Source organism: Protomyctophum bolini (assembly GCF_963924005.1).
Source record: "Protomyctophum bolini genome assembly, chromosome: 19".
Lineage (NCBI taxonomy): Eukaryota > Metazoa > Chordata > Actinopteri > Myctophiformes > Myctophidae > Protomyctophum > Protomyctophum bolini.
In genome coordinates this window covers 34,325,250-34,345,065 of record NC_137880.1, presented here as the reverse complement: position 1 = coordinate 34,345,065, position 19,816 = coordinate 34,325,250, and the positions used below count along the sequence as shown (strand labels likewise).

General features: G+C 43.4%; 1 protein-coding gene across 2 annotated transcripts in view; it reads right to left on the bottom strand.

Moving 5' to 3' along the window:
* cd2ap (CD2-associated protein) overlaps positions 1 to 19,653 on the bottom strand; it is a gene marked incomplete at its 5' end in the record, with an annotated part of 89,982 nt that extends 70,329 nt beyond the window's left edge. Inside the window, 2 exons of one of the 2 annotated variants that reach the window (XM_080790515.1) lie at positions 2,484 to 2,641; positions 19,183 to 19,653. In XM_080790515.1, coding sequence (XP_080646641.1) covers positions 2,484 to 2,641; positions 19,183 to 19,186 — 162 coding nt within the window. Of the gene's footprint in view, positions 1 to 2,483; positions 2,655 to 19,182 lie in introns of those variants that run through there. The other variant, XM_080790514.1, reaches the window with a different exon arrangement.
* Positions 19,654 to 19,816: the final 163 nt, after the last annotated feature.

The window sequence follows — 19,816 nt, the reverse complement described above, 5'->3', positions numbered from 1 at the left end:
AAATATCAGACCCATTATTCACAAGCCAAAAATGTTTGTTAGACAAATCAGTTGAAATTATCTTTGTTCAATACATGTACTCGCGGGATGTATCTAATAATTAGTTTGACTCATGTGTGACTGCTTCAGTCAGCCATCATCACTACACGCATACGACAGAGAACTGAAATGGGAACGTGACTGCTTCAGTCAGCCATCACTAAACGCACACGACAGAGAACAACTGAAATGGGAACGTGACTGCTTCAGTCAGCCATCACTACACGCACACGATGGACGAGAAGAGAAGGTAGAACTTAGTGATGATTGAGCTGACTAGTACAGCTCTGTTACACGGTGCATTAGCTGGTTACGTGTATTCCACTGATACAGCAGATCTCACAGAGCAGCCTCTACGAGTCCCCAGGTGGACTGGTGAGGCTTACGGGAAACGACAGCAAAATCACAGGAGAAGAGACATGTTGTTTAAATGCCAGCTTTCGTCGTGTGATAATATATGTATTAATACAGTGATGTAAATAGGTTTTTGAATGTAATGGAGTACAGTATTGCATCCCAGGACATTCCAACAGCCAAATTCCAATACACCACACTCACCCGCTCACTCCACTCGCGTCCTTCACTCGTGCCATCCGGAGTGGAGGAATGGAGCAGGTTGGACTGACAGGCAGCCACATTGCAATGAACACTCACATTCATGCCCTCTTGCTCGCTCGCTCCTGCATGCAATATATTGTATCCCTCTTTTTTTTACCCATTTTGACCCGAGATCAGATTCTAAAAATGTTTTCTACATCCTGACAGTTTTCTGAAAAAGCTATGTCGTTCTTCGATTTAAAAAAAATAGCAGACCTACAAGCTCGTAGCGTGCCACTCAGTGGCGTGCTATGAGCTTGTAGATCTGCTATTTTTCAATATATGTATAATGTTTATCAGCAGAATATGCGCAAACGTTTTTAAATTGCTACTTCACACAAGGCTTATATAGAGCAATCTTTTCCACAATACAGTGGAAGAAACATTGCTTACTGACGGGCTGTGCCAGGATAAGGCTTACCACGTGAAACAATCAGTCTGACCTCTTAAGGACTTTTAGTATAGCATATCAATTTGCACTGCTCTTTCTTAGGTGGGGGGGTAGTGTATGCAAAGCAATGGTGGACAAGTACATTTACTTAAGTACTATACTTAAATACATTTGCATATCTGTACATTTTTATGTTTTGTAAACTGGACTTTCACTCTACTTTATTTTTTTGCTACGCCAGGACCGGTGCAAAAGAAACGGAAGATGGCAAGGTCTATGGACAAATACAAATGTGGGCTATTAATGATTACATTTTTAAATCGACTGTTTGAATGTCAAACTGCTGGCAGCACACCCATGAAAGGTGCCATTTAGCACAGCCACGTTATGGGAAGTGCACTGGCACAAATGAACATCGTGCAGTAAGTCTTCCCATTCACATTGTGGTTCGCAGCACCATTCATATTTGCAGCATTGTTTCTCACGGCTGCAACACCCTGTGTAGTTCCACCACAGTCTGGTGCTGAAGAACAGGCCAAGAACGCAGAAGCACTGCAAATGGGCCAAGGAGGAAAGTTATCCCATAGAAAAAAGTTCTGTTCATTGCAGGGGCTCTGAAACGAGACTGAGAAGATATGCTCACCACCGATAGTCATAAATGCCGTAAGTAACACTAACTAGTAGTGGTGCTCTTCTGTTTCATTAACTCTTTTATTGCGGCTAGCTGTTAGCATAAAGCCTAGTTCCAACTTCCAGGTGACACCATACGCGTTCACTTTAAAAGTCTGAGTTTGCCCGCTCCCCTGCAGCTCTACAAGCTCATAGCGCGCCACCGAGTGGCGCGCTATGAGCTTGTAAGTCTGCTATTTTTTCAAAATCGAAGAACGACTGACATAGAAACATAGCTTTTTCAGAAAACAGTCTTTTTTTTTAAATCTGATCTCAGGTCAGAATGAGTTAATCAGCTTCCCATTCTGAATGTCTCAATCAATTGAGATAGGAAACTCATTCCCTGCTTGTGAAGCTCCGGGTCATGGACCGCTTCATGCAGAATAATTATCCTCACAGATTGACTGAGATTACTTGTAGTGGCATTACAGTACAAGAACCAACAGCAGCATAATGACTGGCGATTGGACAGGGTCAGCGCTACAGTCTACAGTGTACACAAGCTAACTCCATTATGACTCTGGATATGATATGAAGTCCAGTAAGTGGTGTGAACTGTGAAGTGTGTGGTATTTGTCCTCAAAGAGCGTGACAGAGCTGTGGTTTCAAAGAGGGTTTGGGAAACTAAACTACGCGTAGCGTGTCCTGAAGTGACTTCTGACTACGGCTCTTTTCGCTTGCAACACAGACGTGTGCGAACGCGTTTGCGTTTCCCCATTAGCAGTGGACGAGTTGGGAATAAGGATTAGGGAATTCCCTTGGGACCACAGGGCTGACTCGGTCTCACCTTGACGAAATTGTCCGGAAACAATCCCCTCTTCCCGTTGACCTCTCCCTCCATCCATCCCTCCTCCTCGATGTAGCGCACGTTCTTGATGACGTCACCCGGGCGCAGTGTCAGCTCGTCCTCATGGAGCGACTCGTACTCGTACTCCACCACCACCTCTGTTGGAGACATGGAGGGAAAACCATCAGCTGGCTCCGTACAAACTAACACCTCTGTTAGAGACATGGAGGGAAAACCATCAGCTGGCTCCGTACAAACTAACACCTCTGTTAGCCCATTCTGACCTGAGATCAGATTCATACGAGGTTTCCACTGGACACACACTGGTCTGATGAACCCATTCTGACCTGAGATCAGATTTTAAAAAATGTCAGTCGTTCTTCGATTTTTCAAAAATAGCAGACCTACAAGCTCGTAGCGCGCCACTCGGTGGCGCGCTATGAGCTTGTAGATCTGCTATTTTTCAATAGCTAAAGCATAACATGATGCTAACACCAAAATGGGTTCCCGGTCAGAATGGGTTAGAGACATGGAGGGAAAACCATCAGCTGGCTCCGTACAAACTAACACCTCTGTTGGAGACATGGAGGGAAAATCATCAGCTGGCTCCGTACAAACTTCATCTAAGACATGCTGAACAACATTGCCCACTTCAACTCAATATACTACTTCTTTGACCGGGGTCCCCCAGAGGTCTATCCTCATTATCCCCTCTGCAACAAATCTTCACACAAATTGCCGATCTACAAGCTCATTACACGTTGCGTTGCGACATGCTGCGAGGTTGTAGATTGGTCATTTTCGCTCGATGTTGCCCTAAATGTATAATAATACATTATATAATATATATATAATAACATGCCCAGAATAAGGACCCTATAGGGTTCAAGTGGTTAAGCCTGATTGATATTTTATCGTACAATGGTGTCACGAGACAAAAACTGCTGATCTACTGCACAAGCTCACAAACGTGTTGTTAATGCCGTACACATCAGGCTTATCAACTACATTAGAGGTCGTCCGATATGGATTTTTAGAGATCGATACTGATATTTTGGCAAGCAGGAAAATAGGAGAATGGAGAATACTAGGCTAATATTGTTTTAGTTAATGGGGTTTAAGTGGTTATGAAATTTGAATTCAACAGATAAATACCTTTTTAATATTTATCTTTTTCAACAATGTGCATAGTTTTGAATTAACAAACAAAACCTTCAAATTTGTCCGTCCCAATATGTACGGCGTCAATCATATATATATATATTGGACTATCTAAATGAGAAAAGAGGTTGCGCATCAGCAATAGAGCACCGAAGTCCTGACGTAACTCGCTCATCCCGACGATTCCCCTGGTTCGCGGAAGTAATTTCTCTATGGAGAATAACATGGGGTGATCTTAATATCGTCTACTATAAGCGTTGTGGTCCAAAAATAAACAAGCTGTCTCGGCGTTATTGTTAGGGAGGTGTCTCTGTATCGTTTGCAACAGTCAGTCACTCATATATGATACAGTCTGCTTCTAGCGAAAATCTAACTAATTCAGCAGCAGTAACATTAGCGTTTTCTCTCAGTCAGTTGATTCTTCATATCCATATGAGTGAAGCGGCCGGGGTGACATGTTTATTTTTCAAACACAGTTGTTATATGAGGCGATCTAAAATCGCTTCAATGGGGATTTCAATGCAACTAAACAAATACATGAACCTGGGGACTGACGCCCTCTACTGAAAGTGACGTCAGACTTCGGTGCTCTATGGTTTTCAGTCGAGTGCTAAAACCCAAATCCAGTATACAGCAAAAAAAAAAAAGAGGAATTTCAAAAATTCCAAAAAGGTAGCACATCCAAAAATGTAATAAATGGCGGACAAAGTTCTCACATTTCCATGTCTTTATTGGCACACACCAAAAAGGAACGCTTAGGCATTTGAGCGATGAGCCTTCGTCAGATCATGACGGACTAGCCTACCTCTAAAGTTAAACTACAGTATATGGAATCCTGGGGACAGCCTTTTCATTGACTTTCCCCCCAAAACTCTAAAACAAATTAATAGTTATAGGGGCAGGCTGCCCTGGTACAGTCTGGAAAGGGTCCCACTGCAGTCACACACGCACGCACGCACGCACACACACACACACACACACACACAGTGTCACACACACACACACACACACACACACAGTGTCACACACAGTGTCACACACACACACACACACACACACACACACACACACACGCACAGTGTCTCACACACACACACACACACACATCAATAATGCTGGATATTTGCACATGGAAAATGACGAGACAATGTCACTTGTCCTACTGTAGATTGAGGATTGTATACTTTCAAAACAAATTGAAACATTGTTCAAATAACCAGACAGAAAATATACAAATGAAATATGAAATCTGTTTCTAGTGTGATGAGATAAGTACAGTGTTACAATGGGTTGTTCCCTTCCCAGTCAGGCTGAACGGCTAACAAACAAGGACTGCCACACGCACGCACAAGTCTTTGTTACAATACGTAGTTTAGTCTATGTGATAAGACCCACATTAAATAAATATGTTTTGTTAATTCACAGGATATAGAAATCTTGAATGAGCAGAGATTGAAATCTTATGACACTATAGACTAAACATGGCACTGACTGCTGGCAGTGGGAAGTGATTCAACCACGTGGACAAATGAACGGCTACGCCAGTGAATCCACACATTGGTCTTCAATCACCAACATTCAGTCTACCATCCTTGGTCCCTCACTCACTTTTGGCCTCAGGGCCGTTTAACCCATTCTGACCTGAGATCAGATTCATACAAGGTTTCCACTGGACACACACTGGTCTGATGAACCCATTCTGACCCGAGATCAGATAAAAAAAATGTCAGTCGTTCTTCGATTAAAAAGAAAATAGCAGACCTACAAGCTCGTAGCGCGCCACTCGGTGGCGCGCTATGAGCTTGTAGATCTGCTATTTTTTTCAACAGCTAAAGCATAACATAGTGCTAACACCAAAATGGGTTCCCGTTCAGAATGGGTTAAAGACAGGTCCTGTAAATAAAAGGCATTTTAATTTATTTGTAGACAATACATTTCTGTCTTACTTCATTCAGAGTGCCTTGGATCTGGGATGTCTGCTCTCATTTCTACGTACATTCATGTTCTCCACTTTTGGACTTACTGAATTCACTAGAGCAGACACTCTACTTGTGTTAAATTTGTATTTGTGTTCCCAATTAATACCTGCATTTGAGAGAACTCTACTTGTTGAATCTAAATTGAATCTAACCTACCCATTAGCATTAGTACTACTAGTGGCACACCCCTCACCAACCTTATGTACTACTAGTGGCACACCCCTCACCAACCTTATGTCTAACCAATGCTATGTCTAACCAAAGGATGCCTCCCACTGCTTGCACCGTTGGTTGTACGCACAACACAACAGGCTTGGCAGCTTCTATAAATACATATGTCTGCTGTTTGTGGAATAATAGGGACAGAGTGGAGGCTTGCTGTCTCCTAACTGGAGTGCTCTTCAACACATGACAGAAACACAGAAACACATAGCTAGCTGTGCAGACCCAACGGTGTGGAACGTACAGTAGCTCTGTCTCTTCATTAAAATACATGCAAGCTCTCACACAGGCCACTTAGCGGGTTGAAATGTCATGTACTGTACATCCATCTAAAATAGTAATACAACATATATCAAATAAGATCATTGCAAGAGCAGAAACGATAAAATAAATAAATGTAAAAAGATCCTATTGCTCATAGAAGATACACTGTTCTGTCGACTGTCTATGTCTCAGAGGAGGGCCGTGTGGACAGTTCAGAAACCTGCCTACCAATCAGTGACATCTTCCGTAGACAGGTTTGGTCAATTAAAATGAAAATGGCTACAATTAACAAAAACCTATTTCAGCATGCTAACTTGCCAGTAAGAGAAAGCAGTAGTTTGTCTGACTGTTCGCTTGGAATCCATAGAAAGGTTTCTGAACTACCCATAGCCCCCAGATATGATGCATGCAGAGTGGGTAATATATGGTGCCATCGTATAATGAGCCTTAGTAAGGCATAAGGACCAATTATCTGAAGATAAGGTTGAAAATGGGCAAAGTGTTCCTTCAACAAAACCGAGGAGGGACATTGTAGTAAAGGTGAAGGATGGGGTTACAGCAAGGTCAGCAATAAGCTGCACTGAGAAAACAGTGTATGATAACGACTACTATTAAACCTGCCAGTGTGTGTGTGTGTGTGTGTGTGTGTGCGTGCCTCTCTCTGAGATCAGAGTTGGCCCACAATATCACAGCAGCCAGGGCCTGAACGGTCTCACATCAGCTTTCATTACCCCACATCCCAAACAAATCACTTATTAAATGAGACTTTACAAAGAGACGGGCATCCCTGTGTATCGTGAGTGGGATGAGAGTAGAGCGAGAGACTAGTGCCAGCCTAGCTGACAGATATAGACTTTACTGTTGGATCTTTACACTCTTCAGGCTGAGATCCAAACAGTCTTACAGAACTCTGCAAAGGCAAGTTTGGCTTTAAACAATTAAATGAACATGGTCGTTTGATACTTTGATTCATTATTGACATTTAAAATGTGCCCTGCCCCTTGGTACAAACTCTCCCTAAACTACTGCCTTCAGGGCCAGAATCTCACTGTGGGGATTATAATGCAGGAGATTCCCACACACCCTCACAGTAATGTTCATAATATATTAATGAATGTGAATGTGGAAGGTAGTTCTCAGTTCTGTATTCACTAGTCTTCCATCCGTGCGTGCACTACCTCTCCCTCTCCACTGGCTAATGTGTTTATTGTCTACACCAGGCCGAAGGCATGCGGAGGGACTGTTTTGCACCCTGTCCGTCTATGTGTCCGTCTTTGAACAGCGAATCTCCGGCACCCAGGGGTTAAAGCCAAAAACAATCCCAAGACTAAAAACTTTCAGACCATCTCCTAATATGTGATTTGTAAAACCCCTCTCGCACCTTGCAGATTTTGTCCAGACATCGCACAAATCGGTACACAGTATCTCTATAGCCATTACACAAAACTGGTGTTTCCCATTTTTCATACTCTATTCTGATTGACTTCCAAAGTTTGCAGGAGTGCTCCGTTTTTAACAAAATGCCTCAAATCATGAGCACAGAGTGCAATTTCTGTGAAGCACATTCCCAGTTTTCCCACTAGGCCGAGGAACAAATGCAACCCTTTTAACATTGCCCTATTATTAAAACATTATAAAATAACAAACATACTTGATTTACAAAGGACGCACGCAACACATCAACCTTGTACTGTTCTTTGTGATGCTGTCATAAGAAATCCTTTACCTACAGCACACTCAATGTTTAAGTCATTGTCCATTGGTTATTAAGTGCTACTTCTATGATCACTCAACTCAATACCAAACAGTGCACGCCCATATTAACAAACTTTCCTGGCCTGTTGGCAACCTTAAGTACAGGCAGGGATACTTCATTGACCTACTGGCAGTGTGCCTTGCAGACATTTGTCGCCGATCGGTCCAGCAGTGTGCCAGATTAGCTCTGGAGTGGAGTCTGGACAGTGGACACTGACAATTGACAAACACACACAAAGACCGAACCTCTTACAGACGGCTAGCCTCCTGCAGCCTCCTCCACAGCATAAACATTATGTAGCAGAGCCAACGATTAATAATGTCGTATGTACAATAGATTTAAAATAGTTTAAATGGACAAAAAAACATTATCTGGCTGGCATGTAATTTCTTTGGTTAGCTAGGGAATTAAACACGGCACTTAAACATCTTATGATAGATCCTTTCTAGCTGCAACACTGATCTGGCAAAGGTTCTGCATCCCCCACATACACACACACACACACACACACTGCAGCGACATAGCAAGCACACACACACGTAGCACTGGGGCAACACGGAAACACCCACACACACACACACACACACACACACACCCCCCCACCCACACACACAAGTGGGCCAGGGCCCCAGTACAGCACCAGACAGTAATTTCTGCTTATCTGTCCATGAAACCACAGGATGAGATATGGTCTGCTGTGGTAAACAAAACACACCACTGACAGGACAAGATGCTAACTGAGGCCCTCCCTCACGCCTTGCTGAGCTAGCTCTATGCACAGCAGAAAAGGAGAAGAAAAAAGAAACAGCTCGCAGTGGCTGGCGGAAATAACTCTATTTCCACAGTCATTCATCTGTCGTGGGCCGCGGCACTGACTATTACTAAGCTGGAGGAAATGGCTTCCAATATGAGAACATTTTACATACGATTATGTACACATGTGCAGACACTGGACAGCTTCAATTTTACAATAACAAATCTGACGTTCTTGAAATTACTGGTCCTACTAAGTTGACTTTATTATTACCTTTCCCAAATGTTATAAAATTATTTAAAAAAATCCAAATGAGAGGTACGTGTGAATCTCCTGTGCTGCTACTGCTAAGTGTCAGCTCCGCTCGATGTGCTTGTTGTGGTTTGAAAATAGATCCCATCGTCACAGGGTGTGGGATCTTAGGCGCGATTCATACTCCTATTTTAGAGTCGAATAAAAGTAGTTTCGACAAGCCGAAATCATTTGGGCACTACAGGGGTAAAATAGGAGTATGAATGGGCCCTGAGCCAATGGGCTGCACCTGAGTGCCTCCCAGATCCCGGGTTCACAGCTCACATGGTCACACTCACAGGCAGTGTTGTCATGTCGGCTTATTATAAGCGACTTTGGGCTTCTTTTTCTGTCAAATTCGGTTGGTAGTTGCAGGTTGTTTTTTTGTGCTTATTTCCTAAAGTGTAAAGTAAGTAAGTAGATTTTGTCCAAAAGAAATTCCATTATAGTATAGCAGATCTACAGTACAAGCGATACAAAAAGAGTCCTTTTGGATGTTAAGTATTCCTCATTTCATGCAATAGTGATTTGTGAAAGGAAGAGTGGCCCCAGAGTCTCTCCTAGGGGCCACTAGACCCTAGGTATTCAGATCAACAACCTCCGGTGCAGAAACCAGCTTTTCTGACCTATCCGATATGAACACATGACAAACAACTAACTTTACTCAATTTGAGTCTGAGGTTTGGAGCAATTTAAACTCCCCAGACCAAGCCAGCTCCGAGTCTTCAGCATTCCTCTCCATTTCCACTACTAGGCCCTCTGCTAGCACCAGGAGTTGGGCGTAACCTAATTTCAGTGCTGTAAACCAAGATTTGCACCTAGCTCTATTTCCATCGAAATGTTGTCTTGTTTTGTACATTGAAAGCGTTCTCCTCCAAAACACTATGGGCCTATACAGTATACATTTTGAGGTAAACTTGAGGTATTTCAACTTCATGGCAATTGCAATCTGCATGTTTAGGCTATACTTTGTTGACCTCAGTCTTAAACAATGTTGACAGTGCATTACAAAGTGAAAATATGATGTAGGCCGCATTTTGTTGAGGGGGAAATCAGACACTTGCTCCAAAAAGGTACTTTGAATCTAAATGCATTCAATAATGAACTGTTGTGACTCATCATCTTATGTTTATCTTCCCAAATAATGTAGACCCCCACCCCAGGAAACACAGCTCTGTGTGTGTGTGTGTGTGTGTGTGTGTGTGTGTGTGTGTGTGTGTGTGTGTGTGTGCGCGCGTGCACAAAGCACCCTGGGTTTGTTCACTCAAAAGGAAATGCCTTGGTAGTTACATTAAACATAACCGCAAGCATGCAGGTGATTGGTTGGTGTGTTGTGTGTGTAAAGAAAGCTACACAACTTCCTGCCATTTTGGTACCAGCCAGGCTGGGGGCCTTCAGGGCAGGCATACAGCAAAAAGTTCTATTGAGGCTGGGGGCCTTCAGGCAAACTGTAAAGAGTCCTATTGAGGCTGGGGGCCTTCAGGCATACTGTAAAGAGTCCTATTGAAACTGGGGGCCTTCAGGCCTAATGTAAAGAGTCCTATTGAAACTGGGGGCCTTCAGGCATAATGTAAAGAGTCCTATTGAAACTGGGGGCCTTCAGGCATACTGTAAAGAGTCCTATTAAGGCTGGGGGCCTTCAGGCATACCGCAAAGAGTCCTATTGAGTGGTCAAGCAGCCTGGAGGAGACTGCCTTGCCAGCATGAACATATGGGTGAAAATATAAGCATAGTGTTACACAACAACAAAAGTACATGATTATGCAATAGGACACTGTAAAGCAAATTAACAGTAATAAATGTCATATTTATTACATTGCATTTAACCACGTGAACTCCAGCATCCCTATTCTGGGGCGTGTCGCAATGTGATGAGTTTTGAGCTTGTGGATCTTTTGGCAACGAGATTTGGTGTAGACGACTAAGATGTACTGTACGTAAATAGCAGTTAAAGAACAGCTGTAATTCAAGTCTTATACACTAAGACTAGAGGGTTTAAGTGTGGTTAACAATAGACACACCAAACTCAAGCTGTGTGTAGCTTTCATCTTTCTGTCATGTTCTGTTATTTCTCTTCTCTCTCCATAAACGGGAGAATGAGCTTTGAGAGATGCATTTAGGAAAGACACACTTATAATAAGAAAATCAATCACATTCATCAAGCACTTACAGTGGACTGCACAGTGTGCAGTCCAGTGAGTGTGTTATGTGACCTGCATTAATATTAATTTACCTAATGCATTTCAATTATATTTGTTAAGGTGGGGAGGTGATGTCTGTGCTGCTAATGCCCGTCTCACTGGTCACTAGCTGACAATGCAATTCCGACATCATGACTCGTCTCACAGCAGGGCAGGGCATTAGTGTGTCCGTGAGTGAGTGGATGTGGGTCAGTGGGTCTATTCAGGCACTCAGACATGGAAATCCATTTCCAAATAGGGCAAACCATTTAAGAGTAAATGGTAGATACTAGATACTCAGTCATGGCTATAATACGGGTGTCACAGACAATATATATATATATATATGGGCTGCTGTAGTTAGACAACATCATGTGTATCTTAAAAACTAGACTCATCTCTCACCTGATAGAAGAGCATTAGTTTGTCTACAGGATTTTCTAACAACACACAGGCGAGCCTCGAGCAACACATTTCTACAGGATTACATTTTCGTTTTACCACTTCCAAGTTCCAACACCAAATTAAAGTCAACTATTTCAATGACATTTCCCAGCTATATTTTTGACAATAATAATTCCACATAAGTATTTAACAGTATTGTTCTCTAAACACTATTAAACATATATATTTTTATGTGCAAGTCAAGTGTCCCCCACATATATTACAAGTTGATGTCGCTCTTAAACCAAACCCATGGCATTTTCATGACAAACGTGCTGTGCAGTGTTCAACCTATATTATGTCAAACGAACTTCAAAGAGGTTGACTGGTTTTAACTTGGAAAAAAAGCATTATCGGGTGGAAAATTAGGGCGCATCCTGTGGAAGCATAATGGATACGGAGGTTACCGCTTCCTTTCAGGTTTTTGTGTCAGAGACTCGGGATACAAACCCAACAACATCACTGAGCACCTCTGCTACAGTCTGCCTCTTTATGTAGTACTAGTCCTGACCCGTTCGAAGATGGATCATAGCCCATTATTGATATGTGTATTTTGAGACAGGTGGACCCCCAAGTGGTCCACGAAGCAAGCAATCAATGAGAGAGAGAGAGAGTGAGAGAGAGAGAGAAAGAGAGAGGCTTGTCTCGTTCAAGAGTAATCATAACACGGTTAGCATCAATAGCTAACATGTGTCCTGTCAGCGCGACACACACACATGCACTCACACACACACCTGTCGTTGTACACACCTGTGTCCCGACTGATGCTCCATTTATCTAAACAACATGCTTGCGCTATACGTCGAGTTGCTAATACTCCTGTGGGGCCACATATTGCAGTGAAATGTACCCTTTTCTGCTGATGCTGAGCTTAAGCTTAATTGTGGTTTTGTAGGCGTCGTGTCCATGGCGAAAACTGTAAAAGGGGCGGTAACCGCGACAACGCTGCGCATGACAGCGAAAACTGTGCTGAGTGTTAAACAGTTTCCAAAAAAAACGCTAATAAACAGCGTACACATGGATAAAGTGAAAAGGGGCTTCAGTAAGACCTCCATAAGGTAATGGTCAATGCCTGTGTGCAAATTCAGAGCCATTGGTGCAGCCAGTGAGGACTGAGAGCAGCGACATTGCCTCATACAGACATCTCTAAAATTATAGGTATAGATATTGTGTGCCAAGACTGCCAGCTATAGACAGCCCCAACTCTTGCAGGCTCAGGGTTACACACAAACACAGTTGCGTGCACGCAAAGATGTCTCAGAAATCATCAACCAATAAACATATCTGCCAAGAAAGGCTTGTCTCTGCTCTTCTCTGGTATCTTATGATCAAGTATGGCAATTAATCTTAACCAATACAATGGAGCATCCTGTTCCAAGCTCAACGGGCTCAGAGCAACACAAGTCAGCAGCTGCCTTTTTCTGTCGGGAAGAACAAGAGCGGACCAGTGGGAGAGAAAGATATTTCAACTTCGAGATTGACTATACATTTTTTGTTTGGAAAAAGGCACAGTAACAGACAGTGTGGCATTACAGGACCGCAGAGAGGCAGCTGACAATTCCTTACATAAAACTGTTGAGATACGGGAAGAATACCACAGAGAGATGGAGAAAGAGAGAAAGGGGACCGTAAGAGAGTGGACGGAAAAAAGAGATGATCAAAAGGTCTGGGGATACATTCTTAGGCATAACTCCTTGCCACAAAACTAGTTTTAAGGCACAACAATACAGCCTAGATTTGCCTAGACTTCACCATTGACAGCTAGGTAGGTCCCAGTTTGAAAATAGTGAAGAAGCACTGACCTAGAGTCCTAGAATAATCCACATTCGCTGAAAGTCAAGGCTATTGCGCGTTTGTGCGTGCGACCGTGCGTGTGTGCAATTTGCTACTACCTGCTGCTGAATGTACCCTTCCTGCCCCCCTCCAGGCTCAAAGCAACAGCAATAAAGGCAAGCCATGTCTCATGGCTGTGATTGAGAGGTCTCCTGTTGGCAACAGAGGATGGTCATTAAACAGTGGTAGGTGCCCGTGCATGGGGTAGTGGTTAAAGGAACAACACGTGCCACCGCTGGCCTGTTCAAAGACCTCCTGCTGTGACTGCCTCTACATAGTCTCTCAATCATCTTTACTGCCGTCTGTCTCAACAACAACAAAGTATGCGTTCAAGATACTTTGGGCAGAAGTCTAAAGCAATTGTTCTTATGGGGGCTGTTTTATCACAGAATGTCAAGAACATGAAGTAACAAATTCTTCCTCGTTTTCTCGCAGCCCGTGTCCTACAGAGTAAATGGCTATTCCATTACTGTGCGTTAGTGTGCAAGGGCACATGATGAGTGTGTTTTCTTTAACATACCTCCGCCATGCCCAGTCTTGCTCAAAGCCCCGTCTGTATTATCAGAAGCACTCATTTATCTTTTCTCTCCTCTACCCTGCGGTGTCAATTTGCCTCTCGGTGCTGAGCTCCCATCTAAACTACCAGCCTGGAGAGTTTTTATTTTAATATAAAAAACATGTGTTTTTCACAGTCACAACTATTCTATGGATTTTCAAAAAGAAAAGAAAAAAAAGCCTTGAGTTTACTGTAGCCTGTACCGCGAGTTGATAACGTTGAGAACTTGAGACAAGTTTTTTTTCTCTTCTCTTAAAGCTTGACCAATGACAAATTTGCCTTTTAAACATGTAATATATTTTTATTTGGCTCTATAGGCAGCATGGAAAGAGCACATTCTCCGAGTTCAGCTGAAGTGAACAGGAAGAGAGAGGAAAGCAGGTCCCAGATTATTATGCCCCCACACCCCCTTACACACAAACACACACACACACACACACACACACACACACAAACGTACTTCCTGGTCCTGGTGGAGAGTCCGTTTCAAGTACAACGTGGCCCTTTTACATCGGCCTTTTGACATATTTTATGTGCCAAAAAAAGAGAAAACACAAAAACACAGATCACACAGATGCTTGGAGAAAGTGCATGGCACTGCATGCTTGGAGAAAGTGCATGGCACTGCAGTGCATGCATGCGACAGAGATGGACGATCGATAGAATTTAAGAGAACACAGAGAGAGGAAGGAAGAGGAGAGGAAGAGGGGGGGGGGGGTATTCAAGGCCACGCAGGCGAGCAGAGTGCCAGGCAGACGCATTCTCCACAGGCCAATCCAGCCTGCACTCTGCACTCCTGTACGCTGGCGTTCCGTCACTGTGCTCGTTCATACACACATGCACACGGTCCGGGAAAAGGAAACATTCTTTCACACTGATTTGTGAGCTTGCCGATATGAAGGAAAGGCCGCAATGGGTTGAACAGAGATGGTGATAGAGCGAGGAAGAGACAACTTGGGAGAGAGACCGATGCCACTGGCGAGCAAAATGGATAAATACTGAATTCCGAGTTAACTACTTGTCTTAAATGTATGTGCAGGGACTCCGCTAGAAAGAAGACTTTGGCAAGGAGGTGCACTTTTACTTTACTGGAGAACAAGAGGAAGGAGGGAGAGCGTGGAATAGGCTATTCTCGGCACCATAGTTCAACCCTTGACCTTAAACCTGTATTTACCCAAGGTAGGTTCACTGAACACATTGGTGTACTTCTCAGCAACACCCTCCTGCCACCTACTAGTAAAAACAGACACACACTGAGAGCTAGGGTTTGAGTGAATGGACAGATTGGACACTGGCATCTACACACACACACCTGCTAGGAGCTAAGGTTTGGGTGAATGAATACTGGCATCCACACACAGTCACTCCTGCTGGGAGCGTGAGCGTGTGTGTGTGTGTGTGTGTGTGTGTGTGTGGTGTCTCTGATCTCTGCATCGTTTGCGACAGTCAGTCACTCATGATACAGTCTGTACTCTGTTTCTAGTGAAATCGTAACCAATTCAGCAGCAGTAACAATAGCGTTTTCTCTCAGTCCGTTGATTCTTCATATCCATATGAGTGAAACGGCCGGAAAGTAGTTTTTTGCCACTCCGTATGCATTCCTGCATAACGGGTTTGATGATGATGTCACACGCATACCCTCTATTGGACAATGAACATGAAAACTAGCCTGGATCCAGCCCAAAGACCCCGCCCACTCTCTGAGTGGACTGCATCTCTTGAAGCTTCAAGAAAGCTACAGTCTGATAATCAGGCTACATGAAAACATTATGCAGCCAAGCACTTACAAAAAGAGATGTCACAAACAATTACAATGTGGAAAATACAGTGTATGCTCAACAGGCCAAGAAAGTTCAAGTGTTGCAAACATGCTTCCCTATTTGGAGGGGGAAGAAAAGTAATACAGTTGTCCTAGTGTGCACAGTATGAGCCCATGAGCAGTCTTATGCACTGTAAATAACCAAACTTGACCTGTAACTTGCAAGTAGGCTAAAGAATATCCTACCATCAGCAAGGTACCTGAGGCAAGAAAACAGTAACACTCAACCTTAGCACCATACAGTCCTATGGAATACTTCAATGATATGTGGAAGGCAGGCCCTGCTTTAGGGCAAGTTAACAGAAACTGATCAAGGTTGGGTGGTAAAAGTGAGAACCAGGGATTTTATTTCACTATAGTTAACTATACAGTCATACTGAAAACGTATCGTTTTTTTCACCTTTGTGCAAGTGCACATTTTAAGGCTTAAAACACAAAAGAATGGAAGCACAGTTTTGCAGTGACATCTGTGTTGCGTCATTTAAAGGTCCGATGGTTGAGTTAGGAAGTTAGGATAATTGTGATGATTTGTGAACTGACTCTCAATAGTCATCACATCCCCTTCAGAAATATGCCATGGCAGCTTTTTTTTGAAGGGGGATGTGCACACTGTGCATCTTTGTAATACTTATGGTTAACTGTGGATTTTTATTTATTTTTACATTTTATGTTAGAAATCATCATTCCAAGAAGGGTTGGGGTTTGGTGACAAAGTAAGTAGCCTAAGAAACGGCTATTTACTGCATGTATGGCCACATGCAGTAAACTTTACACTTTAAAATCCTCAGCTTTCATTTAACTCTGGGGGTTAAATGGATATTTCCCTTAACTGGAACAGCCCAATTTAGGTTAGTCAGATTGCAAATGAACTGACCTCAAAACATCAACAAACAAACCTGATTAGACTAAGCTGACATGTTAAAAAGGGGAAAGGAAATTAATTACTATACCACTAGATTCTGATAAACTAGAGTGTACTGTCAGTGTGTGACTTGTTGTGGTCATATCTACTGTAGAAGAATGATATTTTGGAGGTTATGGTATACTAAAAAAATCCATGGGTAGTGGAATCATGACACGATGACCCTTTTGAGGCCTCTTAAAATAAATTCAGCTTCTTATCTGCATGTTTTCAGTTCAGTCCAACTGAAGAGTTAGACTTTGATTCATTGATTTAGAAGAGAGGCCTGTAACAACATTAAATGTATGGAAATAACATCATCGTCGTGAAAACAGTCATCCTAATGTCCATCCATCAAACGCTTATCCGTAGTCGGGTCACAGGACGGGACGGGTCACGAGACCTCCAGAGCAACATTGGTAACGCGAGGCGTTCCAAGGCCAGTGAGTCAAGGTACTCCCTCCATCTGATCATTGGTCTGCCCCGGGGTCTCCTCCCAGTGAGACGTGCATCGAGGACATCCCTAGGGAGACGCTCAAGGTGCGTCCTAACCAGATGCCCGTAACCTAAGCTGTCTCCTTTCCAGGCGAAGAAGCAGCGACTCTACTCCGAGTCTCTCTCGCGTGACTGAACTTCTCACCCTATCTCTAAGGGAGATGCCAGCCAGCCAGTCGTAATATATATATTTTTACTATTTCATAGAAAGTATAGACCCGTGAGAAGATAACAGCCGAACTGTCTTCTTATACAGCCCTGACAGAGAACAATAATATTCCAATTTTAGACAACTTATATTATAGTTTTGACCAATACATACATCATTTAACCAAATAAGCAGGGTGCATGCATGTAACTTAAACCATGTCATACTAGTGTGTGTGTGTGTGTGTGTGTGTGTGTGTGTGTGTGTGTGTGTGTGTGTGTGTGTGTGTGTGTGAGACACCACAGAATGTGAGGGGCTCGCTTACACAACTAAGCAGGACATGTTCAAACAGAGGAGGTAAGCTATGCAACAAATCTCCTGTAACAAGAAGAGGCATACCACAGTGAGAAGAGCAACCCATCACAACAACACACAGCTTGAGCGTCTGGGAAATTCAACAAGGGACCTACGTACGCTTAACCCTCACGGTTTCCGTCTTTGCCACTGTTGTATGTGTACTGTTGCATACAGTAACGGTGACTTTAACCACCAATGTGACAAAGTTCCTTGTGCACGGCACGCTATAATAAGGTCTTAACTGGCAGCTCTGCTTCCGAGGCTGAATACGCAAACTTTAAAAAAGGGAAGACAAGACGAGCTAGGCTGAGTAACCCGTTTCACTGCATAGCAAAGACTTTGAACAACAATCTTACCGGTACACACACACAATCTCAGAAATCACACAGCTCAGCGAGCTCACAGTTGGAGGAACTTGGGACCATTTCACACAGAGTACAGTAAGCTTGTGATTTAGGTCCGTTGTTTTGACCAGGAGAAAGGCTTTGTTTCCCCTAAATGGAGCCAACAGTCATGCCCTCATACAGAAACTCACCTTGAGGAAAGTGTAAAATAGTCAAACATTATCCAGGCTTATTAGCGACTCAAAATAACGATATAGAAAATGCCCTTGGTGGCATTGTGGGAGTTCTGACTGTGACTGTTGTTGGCCAGAGTACTATTCATACAGTCTAGAGTTATTACCTACTATGTGATGTTCCACAGTTCACAAAACAGGTTGACCAGTGAATTCACAGCCAGGCCTATAAAAAAAACATTACCCTATGTAATCCTCCTTAATGAAATTCACTCAATCACCCAGAGATCCAGACTCATTAATAAATACACAATTACTCTCGTCAGGTGAGCATTCTGGCTCTTCTCTCAACACAGAGCCCAGAGACCATGGACTGGACTCACTCAACTTTTGGCTACAAGGTGCAGAATGCAGATGGGTGTGGGGACTGGACATGATGGCTGTCAAATGGAAAGAATGTCAAGACTCTCCACACAGAGCACGCAATCTTGTCAATAAGTCAGCAAGACAGGAAATGGAAAGGTTTCACGCAAGAAAACATTCAAGACGCTATGATTTCTGGTATAGAATTGAGACTAGACTTGAGAAAACGTCACTGCAGAGAACATGAAAGTTTAGTCAGAGTTGGAAATTGAACCCCGGTTTATTTCACTGGCTTCGCGACTGCTGTGTGATAGTAGTACCACTTACAAAATGCCACATTGACATTGGTTACAGTCAGAGAGTAGTTCAAGACTTCAAGACTCAAGTTAACATTCGATACTGGCCATTATCCAGCTTGCTAGCTATAGTTCGCTAAGCTAACCAGCTAACTGCAGAGCTAACTTTACTCCCAGTTGGCAAAGCGTGCACTACAGATCAATACCAGGGGAATCCTTGATACATGGTTGGCTTGATGATTGATCTATTCTGCGCTCAACTTCCTTCAGCGACGCCGAGAAAATGTAATATAACGTATTACGTAGACATCACACCACACCACTGGCAACACCACACGATCGACACACGGTGGGAAAACTCACCCATTCCTGCGCTTCGAAGCCCGCACCGCCTCGCTATCAAATGTTGGGAATCTTATCCTGCAGCCCTCTATGCTAGCTTAGCTACTAGCCAGGTAGATGTCTATTTACTAACGCCTGGGAGTGGATGTGGTCGGTTCACCGCCGATAAATGAGCAAAATGCGTCGTATATCCATTCGTCTTTCCACCAGCAGCAGCCTCCCGAAAAAACGTATCTGCTTGGTGGCTTGTGGATGTGGATTATTGTGCAGGAAGTTATCCAGGAGTCTCCACCTTTCTTGGACTTCCCTGGCTGTTCTGTGCTGCCGCTGCCTGCTGCTGCCTGGCTGCCATCAAAATACTAAATGGAAGGAAACTTCGCGATGTTTCGGGCCGGGACAGTCCCGCGAGAGGAACTTTTAATGGAATGTTGATCTCTCCTCTCCTGTAATTATTATTATTAGCCCATTCAGCGAGTAGGCTCAGTAGGGTATTGATTAATTATGGCGATATGACAGGCCAGTGAGGCCGCTGCCAGGGTACAGACGAGAAGAGAGATGGACATTCAGGGGAAATTTGTTGAAAACTGAGTCTCAAATAAACATGCGTAATACTCGCCTCTGCTTATGATGCTTTTAATATCACTGAGATATTTAT